The sequence below is a fragment of the Solanum lycopersicum genome, chromosome 9 (genome assembly GCF_036512215.1).
Source record: "Solanum lycopersicum chromosome 9, SLM_r2.1".
Lineage (NCBI taxonomy): Eukaryota > Viridiplantae > Streptophyta > Magnoliopsida > Solanales > Solanaceae > Solanum > Solanum lycopersicum.
Window position 1 is genome coordinate 50,336,693 of NC_090808.1, and position 17,335 is coordinate 50,354,027.

General features: G+C 34.9%; 3 protein-coding genes across 3 annotated transcripts; all 3 read right to left on the reverse strand.

The window, feature by feature from the left end:
* Window positions 1-2,934: 2,934 nt before the first annotated feature.
* On the reverse strand, window positions 2,935-4,805 carry LOC101244316 (anthocyanidin-3-O-glucoside rhamnosyltransferase). Its single transcript, XM_004247008.5, has one exon. The coding sequence runs from the start codon at window positions 4,452-4,454 to the stop codon at window positions 3,045-3,047; it is 1,410 nt and encodes a 469-aa protein (XP_004247056.1). The 5' UTR covers window positions 4,455-4,805; the 3' UTR covers window positions 2,935-3,044.
* Window positions 4,806-13,955: 9,150 nt separating this feature from the next.
* On the reverse strand, window positions 13,956-15,918 carry LOC138338560 (uncharacterized). Its single transcript, XM_069289534.1, has 2 exons — window positions 15,605-15,918; window positions 13,956-14,226 (listed from the first exon to the last, which is right to left on the reverse strand). The coding sequence occupies exons 1-2, from the start codon at window positions 15,916-15,918 to the stop codon at window positions 13,956-13,958; spliced, it is 585 nt and encodes a 194-aa protein (XP_069145635.1).
* A 482-nt stretch (window positions 15,919-16,400) lies between these two features.
* Window positions 16,401-17,009, reverse strand: LOC138338561 (uncharacterized). The gene has a single exon (XM_069289535.1). The coding sequence runs from the start codon at window positions 17,007-17,009 to the stop codon at window positions 16,401-16,403; it is 609 nt and encodes a 202-aa protein (XP_069145636.1).
* Between the last annotated feature and the right edge of the window lie 326 nt (window positions 17,010-17,335).

The window sequence follows — 17,335 nt, forward strand, 5'->3', positions numbered from 1 at the left end:
CTATCCATACACTTCCAAACAGAATGGGGTGGCTGAGCGTAAGCATCGCCATCTCATTGAAACAGTGGTTACTCTTCTACATCAATCTCATCTCCCTGTGTCCTTTTGGGTAGAAACTCTAGCCACCGCAAACTACCTCATTAACAGAATGCCCAGTCACACTCTTTCCAACAAATCACCCTATCAACTCCTTTACCAAGAACTTCCCAATTATACCAACCTCTGCGTGTTTGAGTGTTTTGCCTACCCTTGGCTACGCCCTCATATTACTCACAAATTACAACCCCGATCCCGTCCTTGTATTTTTTGGGCTATCACCCTACTTGCAAGGGTTATCGCTGTCTTGACCCACAAACTCATAAAGTCTATATATCTCTTCATGTCAAATTTGTTGAAAATGAGTTTCTCTACGAGTCTATTTCCTCCTCCACAAATACATCATTCATTGGCGTCCTTCCTCTTTTTCCAACATACTCACAGGGTCCCTCACCACCTTCACCCACACCTCCACCCACTACCCAACCACCCCTCATAACCCCTTCGACCGTGACCCACAATACACCCACAACAACCACCCATACTCACAACCAACCCGAACCACCCCATAAGCACAACATCTCCATCCTGATCCGTTTTGGGTCCTTCCCGGCCACCCCCGAATTACCACCGCCCGTGCCACCCCCCAATACTCATCCCATGTTAACCCGTGGCAAAGCCAGTATCTTTAAACCCAAAACCTTTCAGGCTACCATACTACCAAATACACCCCTTCCCGATAGTGAACCAACAACCTACTTTGTTGCCTAAAAAAATGCTTATTGGCGTCATGCTATGGATGACGAGTTTAAGGCTTTGACTGATCAGAAAACTTGGGTTCTTATACCTAAGCCCCATGGGCGGCACCTAGTGGGCTGTAAATGGGTGTACAAAATTAAACACAATGCAGATGACAGTATTTCCAGGTACAAGGCTCATTTGGTTGCTAAAGGCTACAATCAGGAGTATGGACTTGATTACTCCGAGACATTCAGTCCTGTTATTCGGCAGGAAACCATTCGCCTGGTAGTGTCATTCGCCGTGCGCAACAATTGTCTCATCATTCAGTTGGATGTTTCCAATGCTTTTCTTCATGGCATGCTTGATGAAACTATCTACATGACGCAACCACCGGGCTATGTTGATCCCCGCTTCCCTCAAATGTTTGCAAACTCCAGAAGTCTCTATATGTGCTCAAGCAAGCCCCCCGTGCTTGGTACACACGTCTGAAAACGTTCCTCCAGGGACTCGGCTTCACGTGTTGCGTACACGACACGAGTCTGTTTACTCGACATTTAGCACACGGTACAATCATTCTTCTTGTCTATGTAGATGATATCATTATTACAGGCTCTACTGCAGCTCTCATTCAGGATGTCACTCGAGCTATGCATACTACCTTCAAAATGAAGGACCTTGGCCCATTACATTATTTTCTGGGAATAGAGGTTTCTCGGACAGGCAGCGGCTTGTTTCTTTATCAGTCAAAATATGCTCGAGATCTGTTGCAGAAAGCTGGACTGGAAAAATGCACCAGTCAACCAACACCGATGGCAGTCTCTTCGTCTACCACTGGAGCCGACACCCCCTTTGCCGATATCACCCACTTTCGCAGCCTCATTGGGGCTCTATAGTATCTGGCCATCACCTGTCCTGACATCCAGTTTGCTGTCAACCGAGTTGCTCAGCGCATGCATCAACCAAATGAAATTATTACCATTGTCTAAAACGCATTCTTAAGTACATTTTGGCACTCTTGGTCGTGGTTTACTCATTCGACCCAGGGACTTGGATCTTCGGGGTTTCTCAGATTCAGATTGGGCGAATGATAAAAATGACAGAAAATCTACATCGGGTTTCTCGTTTTTTTGGGGCCGAACCTGATCTCCTGGTGTACAAAAAAATAACCCAAGGTCTCTCTGTCCTCGACTGAAGCTGAGTACCGCGCCCTTGCTCTTCTTGCTGCTGAGACCATGTGGGTCACATATATTCTTCACGAACTCCGCGCCACTTACACTGTTCCTGCTCTCTATTGTGACAACAAATCAACCATCTGTGTGGCCAAGAATTCCGTCCTACACACCAGAATGAAGCATGTTGATACCGATTGTCTCTTTGTTCGCGATGAAGTTCAGGCCGGCACCATGACTGTGCAGTATGTACCCACTGAAGAAAACCGGCTGATATTCTCACCAAGCCTCTCCCAAGCCGACAGCACGATTACCTCAGTTTCAAGCTTCCGTTCGCTTCCGCTCAGCTCAGCTTGAGGGGGATAATAACAGATAGTATTAAATAAATAGTATTAAATAATATTAGTATTTACTGTGTACTAATCCTAGTCCTATTAGGATTAGTACTCCTTAATCCTAGTCCTATTAGGATTAGGACTCCTTCCTATATCTCCTATATATCGCCCATGTATTCCCTTATTAGGTTAATAGGTCAATACAATCAATATTCCTTCAGGAAGCATCATTCTCTCATGAATTTTGTAGTGCGCGATTCAATCAGTGCTTCAATGCGGATATCAAAAACCTAATGTAAAGCATTTTAAAATGTTGTATTGATTGTTCAATTGGTCCATGGCACGTTGAAGCATTACTGTTGTGCCTCACTTTATTTTAATGGACCTTTTTTCGTTTTTTCAACTTGAAAACTCCCCTAATATTTAATATTTAATTTATTAATTATACTTTATATCGAACATTTTAATTTGATACATTTTAAAACATCCCTTTCTTTAGTACATATGATAATTTTATTTCCAAGTGGTCCAATTGAAAGAAGTTGACATCATCCTAAATTGCTGATGAAAGTGAAAAGTACAAAAAAAAAATGGGTACAGAGAGAAATACTTAATTGATCATAATAATGCAAACTATACGGAAGCCTCATTCGTTCATACTTAATAAAGATCTTATTCATAATAATTTAAATCTTATCTGAATATCTAGGATTCAGATCTTAGTTATTAAAATCGCGGTAGTGAGACATATCACATATCATAGCTAGTTAGTTGAGATCTTAGCCATGTCCTTCATTTCATAAACTAAATCCTCAATAAACTTGCATTGTATATCCTTATTCAACAGAAACTCCTTCCATTTCTTCTGATTTTCCCTAAACAGTTTACCTGGCTCCTCCATCATCACCATCTCCACAGCTTCCTTAATATCTTGTTTACCAAAATATCCATCTTCATCTCTCCTATTCACCTCCACCCCAGCTTTCATATCCCCACTCACTAGTTTTGCATTCAAGAACTGATCACCTTTCTGTGGCAACATAACAACTTGACAATCATTCACTAATGCCTCTATCACTGAACTGAATCCTGCATGACATACATAACAACCAACACTAGAATGTGCAAGTATCTGTTGTTGCTGAACCCAACCTGAATGAATAATTCCCCTTTCCTTCACTCTCTCCATAAACCCTTTTGGTAAGACTCTGTTTAGTTCAGTCGAAACATCAATATTTGCAGGAAAATTCAAGACAAGAAAGAAAGGAAGCCCTGTTTCTTCCAAACCTAAAGCTAGTTCTTTTATCTGATCATCAGTTAAGAATGTTTCGCTTCCGAAAGAAGAGTAAATAACTGATCCTAATTCAAATTTGTTTAGCCAATTACCCCATCGTTCTTCTAATTCTCCTGTAGGTGGATCAGGTACTACTGGTCCAACTAGAAAAACAGGTTTCTTGAATTGTGATTTAACGTATTCAATATAAGGTCCTTCCATTTGAGAACAAGTTTTAGCTAGTATAGCAGAGCACCCCTTCAGACCTGAGAGTACGCGGTCATATACTGTAGGACCTCCATGGAAACTCTTGAAAATGTATAGAAAATCTTGAGCTTCAAAGGTTTTGACTGAGGTAACAGAGGTGTGAGGAAATGCAGGTGGAGGTTTTTTCATGTCTTCAAGAGATGGACAATTTTTGGGTTGAGGGACTCTAGCAGGACAAGTAAGAAAAGCAGTGGAGAGTGCAACAAAAACAGAGTAATAAACAGATTTGATCCCCAATTCATCAGCCATTTTAGGGAGCCAATCTTGAGCAAAGTCGAAAAGAACAAAATGGGGTCTGAGATTGGAAAGTAAAGACTTGATTTGTGGTTGCATTTGGTCTAAAGCAACTTTGAGAAGTTCAGCAGTTACTGGTGTCAATTCAGCAGTACTTTCAGCACCAGGAGGTAGACCTTCGACTTGCGGAAGAGTGAGAGGGACGATACTAGTAGTTGGAGCAGAGTTCAACATAGATTTCACTCTGTTTGCATTGCCAGATGCAGTGAAAAATGAAACTTTAACACCATGAATGGAGAGCTTGTTAGAAAGCTGAACAAATGGACTAATATGACCAAATGCGAAAAAAGGGAACAAAACTATGTGAAGAACATCATTTGAGTTCCCATCGATCTCCATAATTGATTCTCTAAATTAATAATATTGGTGTGTTAGCTATGCAAAGAAGTAGATAACAACTTGTATAAATAAAAGTAGACAAGAAAGTTAAGACATGTGAAGAATGGAGGATTTGTAGAATGGTAAGTAGGATGAATGGTGAGCTGACCAATATGGAACATTGGCCTCGTGGACGAATTATCAGCCAAAAAATTTCTGTTACTAAAGTCACTTAACTATGTTTTCTATTAGAAAATTACAATACTGACTCTACTAATACCAAAATCATAATTGTCGAAAAAAGTCACCTATAACGCATAAACGTGTCATTTAATTTAGTCTCTATTAATTGAAAAATATATACAGATTTTTTATATGGTATTCAACATGACAATTTATTATGACTTAAGTCATTCATAACTCCTTAAAATTATCTGCATAATTCACTTAGAAACTTTAACTAAGATTAGTAACTATTAGAAATTTTAATATATATATATATATATATATATATATATATATATATTAGACACAAAATAATCAATTATAAAATCAGAATAAGTTGTAGCATAAAAACAATTATTAATAAAATTATGACACCTGACCATGGCTATGGCCCAATCTAACTATAAAAAATATTTTTTAATTTTGAAAAATAAAATATAATACTTTAACATTAACAGAAATATATCTATTAGACACGAAATGATAATCAATATATAAAACCATGTGTATGTAATTCAATGTTGCAGCTAAAAACAATTATGAACAAAATTCTGAAACCTGGCCATGGCCTATGGCCCAATCTAACTATAAAAAATTATTTTTTAATTTTGAAAGATAAAATATAGTACTGTTTTAAATCCAAAATAATCCAACCTCAAGTACTGAAACTTTTGCCCGTTCTTCCATAGGCACTCGTCGTTCCTCATCTGGCAGATTATTTTAGTTTTTCTTCTTCGTATTCCTATAAATTATGGGGATTAAAATTTATTCGTGAAGAATGCGTAGATTAGCAAAATAATTTTTGAGATGCCTGTAAAAAATAAATTGATGTGAATCATTTTGTAATTAACGGCAGTAAGGAATCGAGAATACTGAAATTAATTCTATGAAATTTCAAGAGATCATTTTCTTAATTAACATATATTTTAATAGCTTAGTTATTTAGTATCCTATGTATATTATACCATGTAAGACATATATGTCTATTTGTTTAATTTTAAATGCATATTTATGCAGACTCAAAACTGAAGGACACATATGTCAACTAAGTCACATTGCTAAAAACTGGGAAAAAATGACAAATTGAAAAGTGACGGACAGCGTCGCTCAAAATAGCGACAGTTTTTGAGATAATGTCCGTTACTTTTTACTAAAAATAATTATTTTTTAAATTATTTGACGAAAAGAGACGGGACAACATCTCTTAGTCAATCGCTTTTTAGCGGATTTTTGCCCCAAATATATATATATATATATATATATATATATATATATATATATATATATATATATATATATATATATATATATATATATATATATCATAATTATTTTTCAAATATAAATAGCGACGTCGTTCGTCGCTTTTATTAAAAATAATTATATATAAATTAAAATATTAATTATACATGCTGTCTTTCGCTTCTAATTTATTTTAGAATATTAATTTATTTGAAAATAGCGACGGACAACTTCTTTATGCACGTCGCTTATTTGTCAAAAAATTTGGTAAACATTTTTTAAAAAGCGACGAACAACATCTCTTAGTTCGTCGCATTTTGGTCTTAATATTGGTCAACTATTTTTTAAAAAATCGACGAACATAGGACACCGTCCGTTGCTTTTCATTAAATATGTAAATACCAGTCGTGAATTCTCCCACTTCCCCCTTTCTGCAACCCCCCCCCCCCTCCTCACCTCCACTGTCGTTGACCTGCCTGACTGCCGGTCATAGACGCCGCCGTCACTGCTGACGCCAGAGCTGCCTCCATTACTCGCTGCTGACACCACCACCGCCTACATCTCGTCTCTCTTCAATATCTCCTTCTCTTTAAGGTTAGGTTTAAATAATGTTTCAATTTTTCTTTCAAATTAAATTCTATTATGATTTTGTTTGCTATTTAATTGTAAATTAGTTTATTGAATTTGGTTTATTGATTGTTTGTTTGAATTAGGATTGTTAGTTAGTTAGTGAATTTAAAATTTTATTGTTAGGTTTAGTTTGAATTAGGGTATGATCTTAGGATTTGCTTGAACTTGTGTATTTTTGAGTTAATTAGTTTTAATTTGGAATTGTAGGAATAGTTTGAATTAGGGTTTAGTTTAAGGAGTTGCTTGAATTTAGGTATTATTTGAGATTTTTTAAATTTTAGGATTAACTAGAGTTTGAATTATTTAGCCTAATAGTTTGAATTTGGGATTAGGAATAGCTAGTTAGTTTGAATTTAGGATTTGAGCACAAGTTAGATTTTGAGATTTCAGGACTAGTTTGAATAAATTGTGATTTTAAGACTAGTTAGATTTTGGAATTTAGGAGTAGTTTGAATTTGTGATTTTAACACTAGCTATACTTTGATTTCTGAATTTGGAATTTAGGAGTAGTTTGAATTTGGAACTTCATGGATTTGAATTTACTATAAATTGAAATTAATTAGGAATATGAACTTGGAATTCTTTTTACTTTAATTTTTTATACCATAATTTTAGTTCTTATTACAGCTTGGATTTTATTTGAACTTAAGTAGAATTTTGTAGTACTTAAAAATCTTATTGACCTTAACTAGTTGAACTTAATTAGACTTGAACTTGAAATTAGAATTTGAACTACGAACTTAAACTTGAACTTAGAACTTATAACTTCCACTTAGAATCTGAAGTTGAACTTAAACTTAGGGCCCGTTTGAATGAGCTTAATAAAAGCAGCTTTAAAAAAGTACTTTTGAAAGTGCTGAAACTTATTTTTAAAATAAGCAGTTATGCGTTTGGATAAAAGTGCTGAAGTTAAAAAAAAGTTGTTGATGTGTTTGGCAAATAAGTGCTGATAAACAACTTTTTAAATCAAAGTGTCTGAAATACCCTTAAAAGTTGTTTACATAATAAAAGTTAATTAATTTATATTTTACAGTCATAAATAATTATATTTTGCTATCATTCACATATTTCTTTCTCATCACAAATTATTTATAAGAGGAATATAAACTTATTATAATTTTAAAGATATATAATTTGAATAGATTAAAGAATGATTTAAGATTATATTTTAGTTTCATCCATAGGTAATAATAATTGTCTATCATTCACATATTTCTTTATTATCACAAATTATTTATAAGAGGAATATAAATTTTTATTTAACTTATATGTGCAACTTATTTTACATTTTAATAATATATAATTTGAATAGATCACTTGAAAGATTTAAGATTTATTTTATTTTCATTCATTAGTAATAGTAATTGTCTATCATCCACACGTGAAAAGGGAAAAATAAAAGAAAGAGATGTTAGGGTTATGTATTTGGAGATTGTATAAAAATATTAAGGGCAAAAAGGTAAAAATTTGGTCAACTTAAAACAGCTTAAGCTGGAAAAAAAAGCACCCCTACCCCAACTTTTAACTTTTGGCTTAAAATAAGTTTTTTTTTAACTTAAAATAAGCTGTTTTGAGTATTGCCAAACAACTAAATAAGTCAAAAACCAGCTTTTAAGCTGAGCCAAACAGGCTCTTAGAACTTCAAAATACAACTAATTAATTAGTTTGAATATATAACTAATTAAGTTTAGAAATTAGATATGAATGAAACTTGAACTTCATACATATTAAATTTATTTTAGATCTTTTCCTGCTAGGCAACTGAGATAGCTCAAAATCTAAAAAAATTTATACAAAATTATATTGATTCTTTCATCAAAGTAGAAGATAAAGTTGGTGCTTCTAAACTTCTAAATTTCAATTACAATTGTTTTCAACAATGTGTTTGTGTCCATCTAGTATTGATATGTTGCTTTAATTTTATGATAATTTATTTGTGTTGATCGAGTGTTTGTTTAATTAGCATAAGTACCAACACTAGTTAATCCTATTGATGACAAAATTGATTTTCCTGCAAGATCGATTTGTGTCCATCTAGTGTTGATATTAAGCTTTAATTTAGGAATAATGTGTTTGTTTAGCATAAGTACCAACACTAGTTGATCCTATTGATGACAAAATTGATTTTTTTACAAGATCGATTTGTGTGCATCTAGTGTTGATATTAATCTTTAATTTAGGAATAATGTATTTGTTTAGCATGAGTACTAACACTAGTTGATCCTATTAATGACAAAATTGATTTTCTTGCAAGATCGATTTGGGTCTATGTTGACACTTAGCTTTAAATTAGAAACAATATATTCTTTCAGTAGAAGTACCAACACAAGTTGATCCTATTGATGAAAAAATTGATTTTCTTGCAAGATTGATTTGTGTCCATCTTTAGAATAAGTACCAACACTAGTTGATCTTATTGATGATAAAATTTATTTTCTTATAAGATCAATTTGTGTCTATCTAGTGTTGATATTAAGCTTTAGTTTAGGAAAAAAGTAGTTAAATTGTTAGGTGATTAATAAAGCAGTTATTGTTAAAGTTGTTTAAATGAGTTAGAAAATATAATGTTGTTTAGTTGGTGGATTTATTTATTGTATTTAGGAAAAACAAAACTAGTTAAAATCGTTTAAATAATATAGAATAAATAATGTGATTTAGTTGGTGGATTTAATTTTAAAATTAAGTCAATACTAAACTTGTTAGAGTTGTTTAAATAAGTTAGAAAACATAGCTTGATTTAGTTGGTGAATTTAATTGTTGTATTAAGTCAACAATAAAGTAGTTAAATTGTTAAAGTTGTTTAAATAAGTTAGAAAAAATAATTTAATTTAGTTGGTGGATTTAGTTTTTATATAAAGTCAATAATAAAGTGGTTAAATTGTTAATGTTGTTTAAATTTGTTAGAGACATAATGTGGTTTAGTTGGTGAATTTAGTTGTTGTATTTAGGAAAAACTAAACTAGTTAAAATTGTTTAAATAAGTTAGCATAAATAATGTGATTTAGTTGGTAAATTTGTGTAACCCCGAGCCTACACCCATGAAGTGGCCGAAACCCAATGAGTATTGTTGGCTTTGAGCGAACCCTTGTCCTGAATTACTTAACTTAGCTGAAGACTTACACTCATGAGATAACTCAAGAATTAAAATTAAATGTAATACTTAGACAAAATGGCAACTTCAAGTCTTAGTCAATTTCAGGTGGAATGAAAAGACTAAGGAAAACTAACATTGTCTGTCTATGAAGCTTCTAAAAATAAAGATTGATGTTAGGACAGGACCCCGAATCTCCTAAAATCTGGAAGCTAAATAAAACTATTAACTCATGACAAAGATGTCCTCCGAATAAAGAGAGTGGATCACTAACTGATTCTAAGCTGCTCACTAAATCAACGGTGCACTTAATGCTGATCCTAGTTACCTGCATCTGCATCATAATACGATGCAGGCCAACTGTCATAAGTACATTAAATGTACGAGTATCCGAGGTGGAATTATAACAATACTTAAGCTTGAAAAGGAGTAAGAAAGAACACTTACCTTGACTCTGCTCAACTCATGAATAATTTAACTCATTCCATATAATACAATTTAAAAGTAAGTGCAATATAAAGAAAATTGTCTAGAAAATACTGAAATCTCTGAATGTTTGAAAGATACAATTAAATCTGACATGTATGTAAAAATACAAGTAAACTAATGTATATAAGAATACAATGACTTCTGTTGAGTTTCTCTAACTGACAACCATCACTTAAGAGCTATTGTGATGATACAACGATCTATCTCACGCTGCCAACAGATCCTATACCAGGCCAAAGGTATAAGACCAGATCTTGTTAATAGAATCACTAGTTTACTGTGAAGAGGTTTCATCTAAAAAGTATGACCCTTTTTTCCCATGATGGCTACATGATTTACGGGGGCTATGAGTTGTCTAAAATCTCCCCCATATCGGTGCTCAATACTACTCCCAAATTATACTGGCTCTTATATTTTAAAAATATATTGATTATGTGTTTGAGATTAGTACTCAAAATACTTAGCTTAAAGTCTATCTTGGAAATCTTAGTTTCTCTTCTTATTTCTGATAGAATGCTATAGTTCATTTCTTAAAAATTTCCTTAAGGCTCCTTAGAAATCAAAGTATCCTTACTTGTTTAAATCAAAATCATTTTTTAAGTCTCTACGGGAATACTTAGTCCCCATGTACCGTTGAAGAAAAAAACTTCAAATTAACTCTTTACTAAACTTGAAACTTAAGTCTTAGAATGAAGATTTAAATGTTTAAATAAGACTCTTCAAAATCTTTAAGAACTTTACTTTGACTTACTTCTTAAGTTTAGACTTGCCTCTAACTTCCCTGACTTTTATCTTAACTTTCCTTGAATTGAATTATAGATTCAAGGTTATGATTTGAGTTCTTTAATGATATTTAGGTGTTTGTAAATCATTTGAAGTAATTAGAATTACTGGAAGGTGTTAATGTACCTTGGAACGACTTAAAAGGACTAAACTATGAAAACTGGACGAAAAATGCATGGTGGGGCATACTGGTGGCGCCGTGGTAGCCTCAACTTGCTGAGGCTTCGTTCTGGCACATTGGTGCGCACCGTTCCAGGCCCTTGTTAACTGAGCAACTTCTGGTGCTCTGCAGGCGCGACACACCTGGCTTTCCCAGGTGCGTCTGATGGATTTTTCAACTCGATTTCAAACCCCAAAATGCCTAAACCTCCATGGTTCTATTACCCAACACTTTAGGATCATCAATACTATCAATACCCAAAAGATCTAACTCAAAAATGACATTGAAAATTACTAATCAACATCAATGGGTATTCAATCAACTTAACCAAAAGAGATTTGACAAGATTTATCAAGAACTCAATTCAAATCATATGAATAACTCCAAAACTAGAAACTAAAGCAAGATTGATGTATTCATGAATTAATCCAACATGAAATATCTCACATACCTTAATGGGGATCACCCCCGACGAATTTCACTAGAATCTATTGGCTTTCTTGGCGACATCTTTCTCTTTCTGCCTTCTTCGTGTCCTTTTCTCTTTTCTCCCAGCGCTAAGCGTGACTAATACTTTTTCTAACCAGACCAAAATTTGTTTTTACCCCAGTTAAACCCTTAAAATGATTTAGGAAATAAATGGGTAAAAATACTACTTTACCCTTACTAAAGTACGGAATTGAACTTCCCTTACTTCAACAACCCAACATTTGAAAGACTTATCTCCCTCATACGATATCGAAGTTGTGCAAACTCTGCGCCGTTGGAAAGATTTTTCCAACCATAACAAGAACTACCTTGAAATCATCCTGAGCTATAAGTTATGGTCATTTGAAAACGACCAAAATATCACTTTTTAAACTTAGGAATTTTCCCCAAATTTTCCCCTTTTCTTTCCAAAAGTGATTATTTTGGTCTTCTTAGCTTATTCCTAGCTATTTTAAGTTACAATATGTTACAATATCTCCCCTTAGGGAAAACATGTCCTTGAATGAGATTTGTTTCACTAAGCTAAGGATAGTAACATCATTTCAATACTCAACAAACAAAATCAAGTAATAACATACGTACACAGTCTTATAAAGCGCTAAGATGAGAATTTAGTATGTTGATCTCCATTATCTCCGGATTTAAAGTGATGTTGATATCTCTTGTTCATATCCTCCTCACCTTCCTTAGTTGTTTCTTCAACAAAATCATTACTTAATGGACTTTGACCGATGCAACTTCCTTTGTTCTTAACTTGCGAACTTGACGATCCAAAATTTGAACTTGAATCTCTTTATATTATAAACTATCCTTATTCCCAACATTCCCAGTTTGTACAATCAAAGATGGATCACCCATTCACTTCTTCAACACAGAAATATGAAATACCGAATGAACCATTGCTAACTCTTGTGGTAGTTCCAACTCATAAGCTACATTCTCAACTCTCTTGGATATTCTATAAGGTCCAATATACCAGGGACTAAGTTTCCACTTCGTACAAAATCTCATAACACCATTCATGGGTGAAACTTTAAGATATACCCATTCATCCACCTAAAACTCTAACGACCTTCTCCTAACATTTGTGTACGACTTTTGGCGACCCTGTGCTGTTTTCAACCTCTCTTGAATCACTTTCACCTTCTTCAAATCTTGGTGAACTAGATCGGGTCTTATCAACCCTGCTTGACCAACCTCGAACCACCCTATAGGAGATCTGCATCTTCTCCCATAAATAGCCTTACATGGAGCCATCTGGATGCTCGAATGATAACTATTGTTGTAGGAGAAGTCAATGAGAGGTAGGTGATCATCCTAATTCCCTTTAAAATCAATCTCACAAGCTCTCATCATGTCATTTAAGGTATGGATAGTACCCTCTTCTTTTCCTTCTGTCTGAGGATGAAAAACAGTGCATATGTTCACCTTTGAACCCAAACCATTATGGAAAGATTTCTTGAACTGTGCAGTAAATTGTGCACGTATATCTGAAATAATGCAGATAGGAACTCCATGAAGTGTTACCACTTCTTGAATGTACAATTTAGCATAATCCTCGGTTGTATGGGTAGTCTTTACCGACAAAAATGGCTGATTTTGTCATTCTATTAGCAATTACCCAAATAGAATCATGTTGCCCGTGAGACCTTGGCAAGCCTGTGATAATGTCCATGTTAATAATCTCTCACTTCCTTTCCGGAAGTTCTATATTTTGAGCCAAACCTCCAGGTCTCTGGTGTTCTACATTCACTTGCTGGCAATTTGGACACTTGGCAACAAACCTAGCGATGTCCTTCTTCATACCTTCCCACCAATATACTTCTCTCAAGACGCGGTACATCTTAGTGGAACCCGGATGAATGGAATATATAAAGAGCCTCCTCCATGATCCTCTCTTGGAGTCCATCCACCCTAGGTACACAGAATCTACCTTGATACTTCAGCATACCATCCCCCCTTTGTTCAAAAGCCAATAATATTTGCTTATGAACATTCACCTTCAATTCAATAAAAATGGGTCCTAGTCTTGCTTCTCTTACACCTCTGACACTAATGGAGGACTCAGCCCCATTGGTCACCACTATTCTCATTTCTACGGAATCCATATATCTGGCCCCCAAGCGTGCAAGTCTGTGCACATCTTTAGCTAACTCCCTCTTTTATTCCTCAACATGGGAGGTACTCTCCCTGACATTAGACTTACCTGGGTGATAAATAATACCGATATATTAATCCTTGAGTAGTCTAACCACTTCCCTTGTCGGATATTTAGATTCTTCTGGGTGAACACATATTGTAGGTTCTTGTGGTCAGTGAATATGTAAACATAAACACCATACATGTAGTGACACCATAATTCAAGCCAAAAACTACGACATCTAACTTTATGTCATACATTGGATAATTTTTCTCATGGACCTTCAACCTTGAAGGCATAAGCTATAACTTTGCCATTCTTCATTGTCAAGCAACCCAAACAAACTCTTGATGTGTCAGAATACACCACAAAACCTTGGATACCCTCTGGTAAACTCAAGACTGTAGCAATAGTCAACCTCTTTTTCAACTCCTGAAAGCTTTTCTCACAAGCTTCAGACCATAGAAACTTAGTTGTTTTCTCAGTCATCTTGATCAACGGAGACGAATTAGATGAAAAACCCTCAAAAAGCCTTCTATAATAGCTAGACAAACCCAAGAAACTTCTAATATCAGTTGGAGACGTAGGTCTAGAACAACTCTAAAATGCTTCTATCTTTTGGGTATCCACTCTAATTCCATCACCATAATCTATATGGCCCAAGAATGCCACAGACTTAAGACAAAATTCATACTTGGAGAACTTGATGTATAAGTCCTTAGCTTTCAAAGTCTGAAGAACTATCCTGAGGTGACTGACATGATCTTCTTCGTTCCTTGAATATATTAGTATGTCATCAATGAAGACGATAAAAAACATATCTAAATAAGGTTTGAAAACTCTATTCATGAGACCAATGAAGGCTGTAGGCGCCATAGGTCAAACCAAAGGACATAACCAAAAACTCATAATGCCAATATCTGGTTCTAAAGGTTGTATTTATAACATCACATTCCCTAACTTTCAACTGATGGTAACCTGATCTGAGATCAATTTTTGAGAAGCAGGAAGCACCCTAAAGTTGGTCGAAAAGATCATCTACTTAATCTTCATGGTCACAAGACCTGAGTGCTCCAAGAATAGACACTTGGTCGGATAAAACCTTTATAAAAAAGATCTTTCAATTGTTCTTCAGTTTCTTTAACTCTGTTGGTGTATGGAGGAGTAGAGATTGATTAAGTATCTGGAAGAAGATCTATGCCGAAGTCTATCTCTCTTTCAGGAGGGACTCCAGGTAGATCATCAGGAAAAACTTATGGAAACTCTTTTACTATAGCAACTGACTAAAGGGAAGGCATCTCATCACTATAGTAATTAACTCGGACTAAGTGGTACATACGCCCCTTAGAAACTAACTTCCTCGCCTTAAACAATTAAATGAATCGAGCCTTACACTATGTTTGGATCAGTGTTATCTATTGTATTGTATCGTTACTATACCTACAATGTTTGTTTTGATTGTTACTTAAAATGTATTGTATTGTATTGTTAAATTTTGTTGTTACGTAACAATTAAGATCCCTATTTTATGGAACAATCAATTTGGTGCGTTTCCATTGTTACTTAATTTCTTATTTAAATTATATATTTATATAATATTTCACAATACTATTTCACCCTTTATCTTAATTATTTGAATCTAGTTAAACTTCCTACCCTAGAATAATTAGGATATTTTATTAAATTTATAAATTACAATACAGTACAATACGATCAAACCAAACAATTAAAATGTTATTTGACGACAACAAATAATACATTCTAGCCAAACGTTGTATCTACAATACAATACAGTACAATAGAGTACAATACAATACAATACAATACATTATAAAACAATGGGTAACAATGATCCAAACAAAGTGTTAGGCACTGTTGTATTACTTTTCCACTCTAAAACTGGCTAATTTGGAAACTCAAACTTGACTATTTGATTTCTACAATCAATTGAGACAAAGCAGGCATGAAGCCAATCCGTACTGAGAATGAGATCAAAGTCTACCATGTCTAACTCAATTAAATCACTTATGGCACTCTTGTGACTGACAGAAACATAACAATCACGATAGAGTCTTTCTTCAAGAATGGATTCACCAACAGGTGTGGAAACACTGAATGGTTTACTATGTTTCTCAAGAATAATTTCAAAGTTCATGGCAACATAGGGAGTTACAAAAGATAAACTCACTCCTGGTTCTAACAATGCATAAACAGTAAGGTCAAAGACTCGAATCATATCAGTGACAACGTCTGGTGATCAATGTTCTTAGTAATTGTTGAGAGCATACAAGTGGTTTGTTCCTCCACTACCACCAGAATAGTTCCCTAGGTGCAGCCCTATATGGTGGAGAAACTAATGAAGAATGAGCTCTATTGCCTCCATTACCACCGCCTTTCTTGTTCTTTGGTCACTCCCTCATGATTGCATGGTCTGTCCACACTTGAAGCAATGCAAGAGGCCCTCACAACAAACACCAGGGTGGTTTCCACCACACTTGGTAAAGGCAGGAGGCTTACTACCTCCATGCGCCACACTACCATGTGAATATGCAGTCTTTGCTCGAGAGTTTTAACCATGATGTTCAACTATGTCTCATGGTGCAGGTGCACTAGTAGATGATGGTGCAAACCCCTTTATTTTTGAAACTATGGCCGATTCAAACCACCTTTCTGCTGCTTAGACTTATTAACAATCTTGGCTTTATAGTTTTTGTACTCTTATTTGTCCTTCATCTTTTCCTCATCTACCTGTTGTACATAGACCATCAACCTTAAAATGAATATATCTCCGATAAGCATTGCACCTTGTCCCTCTTTTCTTGAAGAACGACCCAAGCCAACAACAAACAAACTCATCCTACTCCTCATGCCCTTGACCATCTCCAGATCATAACGAGATAGGTGGGTGAATTTCAAATCATACTCATGCACACTGAGTGACTCTTTCTTAAGGTTGAGGAACTCACGTACCTTGGCCTCTTTGAGTTCTCGGGAAAAGAAACGCCTCATTAAAGCTTCTTCAAAGCAAGCCCAATTCGGATGTAGTGCATTATCTTCTCTACCTTCCTTCCACTTGTTGTACCAAGTCCTAGCCACATTCTTCAGTTGGTAAGAATCTAATTCTACTCTTTCAACACCAATGACATGCATCACATTTAATATCTTCTTCAACCCTTTCACAAAGTATTCCGAATACCTAATAGTGCTCGAACTGGTAAAACTTTGAGGGTTCATTCTCAAAAACTCATGAATCCTTGAGGTGTCAGCCCCTTCTAGTTGAGCTTCCCTTTGTTGACTAACCTGGTTAGTCACAACTTGACTCACCATCTTAATTTCCTCTCTGAACTCAGCATTAATAAGTTCTACTTATGGTTTCACTTCATGTGCATTTGGTAGTTTCTACTCTTAAGGTTCAATATCCCTCCTAGCTGTACGACCTCTTACTGCTCTTCATGGAGACATGATTATCTCAAACACGCGCAAGCAAAAATTAGAGAAAGACTTTTAGAGATAAACTCTAACACATGAAAAGGAATATGAAAGAAGTGAGGAATTCCTAAATGTTCTAGCCTCCTAATAATAGATATGGCTTGCTTCACATGGATGACCAAGAATCTACATACACGACTTTTTAGACTCCCTAGGAATCTTGA